This window comes from Gavialis gangeticus, unplaced genomic scaffold (assembly GCF_001723915.1).
Source record: "Gavialis gangeticus isolate Ggan-Ray unplaced genomic scaffold, GavGan_comp1, whole genome shotgun sequence".
Lineage (NCBI taxonomy): Eukaryota > Metazoa > Chordata > Crocodylia > Gavialidae > Gavialis > Gavialis gangeticus.
The window spans coordinates 711108-711336 of record NW_017729000.1 but is presented as its reverse complement, the minus strand read 5'-3'; the positions used below and the strand labels follow the sequence as shown (position 1 = coordinate 711336).

At 79.0% G+C, this 229-nt stretch overlaps 1 protein-coding gene across 1 annotated transcript in view; it reads left to right on the top strand.

Annotated features, from left to right (window-relative positions):
• Positions 1–229, top strand: part of EIF4E1B (eukaryotic translation initiation factor 4E family member 1B) — a 7420-nt gene that overhangs the window by 557 nt on the left and 6634 nt on the right. Inside the window, exon 2 of the mRNA XM_019505948.1 lies at positions 95–198. Within this exon, the coding sequence (XP_019361493.1) occupies positions 95–198 (104 nt within the window). The remainder of the gene's footprint in view (positions 1–94; positions 199–229) is intronic.

The window sequence follows — 229 nt, the reverse complement described above, 5'->3', positions numbered from 1 at the left end:
GGGCGGAGCGTGCCCCTCGTGCCCTGCCCTGCCCTGCCCTGCCCGGGGCAGCGGGGTCTGGGGACCCTGCCCTGATGCCCCGCTCCCGTAGCAGGGGGCTGCGCTGGCCCAGCCGCAGGCAGCGGCACCGCGGCGGCGCAGGGCCCAGAGAGCCGTGCTGGTGGCTGCGCCCCTGGGGAAGCACCCGCTGCAGCACAGGTAGCGGTGGTTCAGCCCCCCCCCCCCCCCC